Raw genomic sequence first — 6,064 nt, forward strand, 5'->3', positions numbered from 1 at the left:
ATAGTGAAGGTATGCTTGCCAGACAATGAAGCACAATGCACAGGGGCATGCAAGGTAAATAAGGATGGAAATCCTATACATCCATTACAGGAAGTTGCTGTAATATAATGTTTGGGCTTGATACTATTGTAAGACCTAGCTCCATTTGAGTCCTCCCTGCCTTTCATACACAGCTGTAGGCATAGACGTAGGCCATTTCTTATGAATCAAATCATGTTGTAGTGAATTTGGGGTTAACCTCCCCACCGAGACTCGAACACAGGTCCAGCGACTGTCAAGCCAACATCTTAACTGTTAATTCAAGAGGTCGGAACTTCTTGACGAGGTCATTGCGTGTTGGATTAAGGTCGCTACAATATACTCTACATGAATAACTCTCCTTTTATGGCTCTTATGATCATTTGGTGAATTGGTTATGTTTGAAATGCACATGAAGTGGCATCAATAATTAAATGCCTAAGGGGATGGTGAGGGTTGGTCCTAGTGGAGCCTACAGTACATGGGATGGATGTGAGCTTGTGTTCTATTTGTAAGAAGCTGCAGCGATACACATTTTCTGTGAGCACTGTCCATGGTACTGATATTGTTCAACGGTACATTGTGTTCACCCACATCAACGTTTCCAAAAATATCATTTTTTGTTTGTTTAATCATTAAATGTCGTGGATAGGTATCACGTATATGTGTGAGGTGATAACCAACGTGCTTCGTGCCGAGGTATTTTATACAAGAATTCCAGACGGAGGGCTCTCATTTACCGTCGCTGTGACTCAGAACATTCGGTGAACATCCTGAGCTCGCGCGTAACGTCTTTCAACCACACGATGGCTCTGTGCTGCCTCCTCTCCTCGACGCTCCTCCTAGCCATCGTGAGCTAGATCTAAAAAAACCCCTCCCGTGGTCTCTCCGCTCCTGCTGTCTGTCGCGCTACGCAGAGGCAGGCTAGCCGTCCTTCTCCTCTCGAGTCCTAGCAGTCAAAGAGTGAAGATGGTTGGCGGCTCGTGCGCTCGCAGGTTGGCCCGCCGCTCGCGTTCCGCCTTGATAGCGGCTCTCACCGTGCTTCTGGTCCAGACGCTGATAGTGTGGAACTTCAGTAGCCTCGATTCCGGGGAAGAACGGGAAAACGGCGGCGGTGGCGCGTCGAACATGAGGGAGAAGAGAGACCGGGTCGGCGGCGGTGGCTACAAAGGCAGCAGCGAGTATATGAAGCGCGAGGTTCAGCTACAGCACCATCCTCCACAAGGGAAAGGAACGGTTCGTCACATACAGCAGCCGGTAAGACTGGAGCTATTATATCCCTTTTACCTACGGCCCATTTTAAGTGTCTGGTAAAGACATAGGCGAAGACTGCATGGTCTACAACCGCTGCTTGAATGATTGTTCCTGTCTGCCTATCTATGCCTGGCTCTTTGGTAGACTGGATGAGCACAGAACCACCTCTCGCGGCTGTATTCATTTTCAAATCAAGATCCTTTTAAATGGAGATGTGCTACTCTGACATGTTACATCGACGTCGCTAGCGTCCCAGCCTCCCGCGCAAAGAGTGACAGATGTACGATGTTGTAGTGATGTTTCCAAATCCAAAACATTATGAAGATGAACAGAATGACAAATGAACGATGCCACATTGGGTCTCCTTCAAATCCATTCGATGTGTAGCCTGTAAATCTAATTTAAAAAATCCACTGGGTGTGAATTTGAACCCAAAACGGTATAATCCAAGCAATATTTAATCACAGCAAATCCTCTAAGGTAATTTCAGATGCGTAAATCGATGCCTCGGGCTACTTACTTTAGGCTACTGCTTGTTATAGGTCAGAAACAATTATTTGTCCTTACAGATAACAATTTCAGCGACACACACGACTGTGTAATGGCCATTTGAAACGCATAATTTGCTAATTGTGTATCAATGCAAAACCGTTTAATGGACTAGTTCATGTGAAAACACCATAGGGAAATGACTGCGTGACGATCCGAGTAGCCACGTATAGCTTATGCAAACGCTACATTAGAGGGAAATGAGAAATGTCAACATGTACATGCGAACTCTTGGCTCTAACCAATAAATTGTGCAAATAACCTACACTTTTGGATCGTTGGTTGTTTATGAACGCCATACTACATTAGTTCAGCACCGAAATGAGACCAAATCAAGTTGAAACATTGTTACCACACTACCTATACAGCCGTGGTTTAAATCCACACGCTCCGGGATCCCACATGATCACTGGTCTGTTAGTTGAAATAGTCGTAGTATTAGCAATCACTGGACGGGCAAATTGATAAATCATGCTTAATTAAATTACAGTAGCCTACAGGTTGACATCTGTTCGGTTGTTAATCAATTAATGTTTGACTGATTGTGTCAAGAGATATGCAGTCTCCAAATAATTTTATTCCATGGCATTAATATGGATATTATATTATTACCACAATATTATAAGCAGTATGATATCTGGACTGTGTTTTTTTGTTGTTGAAAAATATGGTGTGTTGTAGCCTATTTGCTGTCGCAATATTTGGAAAACCTTGCATCACATTGTATGGGCTGTATAATCCCATCACTATGGATACAGTATCTTTGATATGGTTGTTATGGGAGATATACTGTAGACGACAGTAGTGTAGGTTCCTCAGTCCTCATATAGCATCCCTCTACACTCTCATCTATCTCCTACGGGTGGTGGGAGCTGTGACTCAGTCTATCCATCAACTCTCTCTCTCTCTGTGTGTGTGTATGTGTGTGTGTGTGTGTGTGTGTGTGTGTGTTTGCCCTCAGGCTACACAACAACAACATAATGTATGGTAAGTCATTCCAAGGACAGAAACGTGATGAAGATGTCAAGACAGACCTGCTAGGAGTGTGTTTGTTGGTGTGTGCAGTGCACATATAGGGCTCTACCTGTTCAGAAGACAAGCCCCTTCCAGTCTCCAAAGAGCCGTTTTGGGTGGTGGTATAATTTCCCCCAACATTACTGTATATATGTATTTTTGGTCAATGTTGTTCGGAACCCACTGCCCCCAAAGTGCCGTGGTGTCAAGTTCACCCTGTACGGAGCTCTCACGCCCGGTTGTGCATTTTTTCCAGTCTGCCCTGTACGGAGATTGCACGCTCCCAGTATCCAAGCATGCTTGGCTTGAGATATGCGGTCACCGATCGAGTGTCTGTAGCTAGCGACCTAGTTTAAATATCAACACTACTGTCACAGCAGCATATTTTGCGGCGGCAGGTAGCCTAGTGGTTAGAGTGTTGGGCCAGTTGGTTGTTGGATTGAATCCCTGAGCTGACAAGGTAAAAATCTGTCGTTCTGCCACTGAACAACTCAGTTAACCCGCTGTTCCCCGGTAGGCCGTCATTGTAAAAAAGAAGATGTTTTTATCTTGCCTACTTAAATAAAGGTTAAATTAAGAAAATAAAAATATATTTGATTAACACTTGATTTAGCTTACATCATCATCAATATTCAGTTTGGTCGGCTGAAAGACATAGAGGTCAATTACAATCAGTAAAAGAAATGAAGCTAGCTAACTAGCAGGTTTACATCAATCAACAACATCAATGATCAGCTGATAGCCCACCCTCTTTTCCCGATGTCAATCATCTCTGTCTTTAGGATTCACCTTAACTAGCTTGCTTAGAATTTGTAAAGACGATGAGTGAGTGTGTTGTTGCAGGAATAAATAGGCCTATGCTCCTAAACTGTTCAAATGGTCCCCTACATAGGCATTTGGTACATTGTGAGCACCTGCCCCCTGAAAGGTCTGTGCACGGCCCTGGGTGTGTGTTCGCTATGCTATAACAGCATCAGTCTGAGAGACACACTAACAGACCAGGAAGGGTTTTATCACTGTTCCTGTCTAGTAGCGTGGCTAAATAGTTATTGAGATCTGACACACAGAATCAATTGTGACTGGGCGACAGGGAGATATGCGATCCCAAATTGCACCATATTCCCTATATAGGTCACTACTTTTGTCCAGGGCACATACAGTTGAAGTCGGAAGTTTACATACACTTAGGTTGGAGTCATTAAAACTAGTTTTTCAACCACTCCACAAATTTCTTGTTAACAAACTATAGTTTTGGCAAGTCGGTTAGGGCATCTACTTTGTGCATGATACAAGTCATTTTTCCAACAATTGTTTACAGACAGATTATTTCACTTATAATTCGCTGTATCACATTTCCAGTTGGTCAGAAGTTTACATACACTAAGTTGACTGTGCCTTTAAACAGCGTGGAAAATTCCAGAAAATGACGTCATGGCTTTAGAAGCTTCTGATAGGCTAATTTACATAATTTGAGTCAATTGGAGGTGTACCTGTGGATGTATTTCAAGGCCTACCTTCAAACTCAGTGCCTCTTTGCTTGACATCATAGGAAAATGAAAAGAAATCAGCCAAGACCTCAGAAAAAAAATTGTAGACCTCCACAAGTCTGGTTCATCCTTGGGAGCAATTTCCAAACGCCTGAAGGTACCATGTGCATCTGTACAACAATAGTATGCAAGTATAAACACCATGGGACCGCGCAGCTGTCATACCGCTCAAGGAGACGCATTCTGTCTCCTGGAGATGAACGTACTTTGATGCGAAAAGTGAAAATCAATCCCAGAACAACAGCAAAGGACCTTGTGAAGATGCTGGAGGAAACAGGTACAAAAGTATCTATATCCACAGTGAAACGAGTCCTATATCGACATAACCTGAAAGGCTGCTCAGCAAGGAAGAAGCCACTGCTCCAAAACCGCCATAAAAAAGCCAGACTACGGTTTGCAACTGCACATGGGGACAAAGATCGTACTTTTTGGAGAAATGTCCTCTAGTCTGATGAAACAAAAATAGAACTGTTAGGCCATAATGACCATTGTTATGTTTGGAGGAAAAAGGGGGATGCTTGCAAGCCGAAGAACACAATCCCAACCGTGAAGCACGGGGGTGGCAGCATCATGTTGTGGTGCACTTCACAAAATAGATGGCATCATGAGGCAGGAAATGATGTGGATATATTGAAGCAACATCTCAAGACATCAATCACTAAGTTAATCTTGGTCGCAAATGGGTCTTCCAAATGGACAATGACCCCAAGCATACTTCAAAAGTTGTGGCAAAATGGCTTAACGACAACAAAGTCAAGGTATTGGAGTGACCATCACAAAGCCCTGACCTCAATCCTATAGAACATTTGTGGGCAGAACTGAAAAAGCGTGTGCGAGCAAGGAGGCCTACAAACCTGACTCAATTACACCAGCTCTGTCAGGAGGAATGGGCCAAAATTCACACAACTTATTGTGGGAAGCTTGTGGAAGGCTACCCGAAACGTTTGACCCAAGTTAAACAATTTAAAGGCAATGCTACCAAATACTAATTGAGTGTATGTAAACTTCTGACCCACTGGGAATGTGATGAAAGAAATAAAAGCTGAAATAAATCATTCTCTCCACTATTTTTCTGACATTTCACATTCTTAAAATAAATTGGAGATCCTAACTGACCTAAGACCGGGCATTTTTACGAGGATTAATGTCAGGAATTGTGAAAACTGAGTTTAAATGTATTTAGGTAAGGTGTATGTAAACTTCCGACTTCAACTGTATGTCCAGTAGTGAACTGTATATGGAATAGGGTGCCATTTGGGACACATGCAGGTATTCCTCAAGAAGCGTTTACCATTATTACTGGCACATCAGATCCTGTGACCTTTTCAATGTAATGTGGAGTGCATGGTACTTATGCTTCATCGACGATGCCTTGCGGTTGCCAGATAATGTGCGCTACAATTTCTTCTGGTTGCCAGTTAAAATGCCGGATTGGCCTGTTTGTCAGCTTGCCTTTGCCTTCCTCTTTTGCTTGTTGTTCTCTGGTGTGTGTGTGTGTGTGTGTGTGTGTGTGTGTGTGTGTGTGTGTGTGTGTGTGTGTGTGTGTGTGTGTGTGTGTGTGTGTGTGTGTGTGTGTGTGTGTGTGTGTGTGTGTGTGTGTGTGTGTGTGTGTGATGGTTCGTCAGAGTCTATATCTGTTGCGCCTAGGGTAACATACATGAACTAACTGATGCCGCTGCACA

At 43.4% G+C, this 6,064-nt stretch overlaps 1 protein-coding gene across 1 annotated transcript in view; it reads left to right on the forward strand.

Moving 5' to 3' along the window:
* The first annotated feature begins 749 nt into the window (after positions 1-749).
* Positions 750-6,064, forward strand: part of LOC129839875 (xylosyltransferase 1-like) — a 111,221-nt gene continuing 105,906 nt past the window's right edge. Inside the window, exon 1 of the mRNA XM_055907575.1 lies at positions 750-1,275. Coding sequence (XP_055763550.1) covers positions 988-1,275 — 288 coding nt within the window. The 5' untranslated portion in view covers positions 750-987. The remainder of the gene's footprint in view (positions 1,276-6,064) is intronic.

Source organism: Salvelinus fontinalis, chromosome 40 (genome assembly GCF_029448725.1).
Source record: "Salvelinus fontinalis isolate EN_2023a chromosome 40, ASM2944872v1, whole genome shotgun sequence".
Lineage (NCBI taxonomy): Eukaryota > Metazoa > Chordata > Actinopteri > Salmoniformes > Salmonidae > Salvelinus > Salvelinus fontinalis.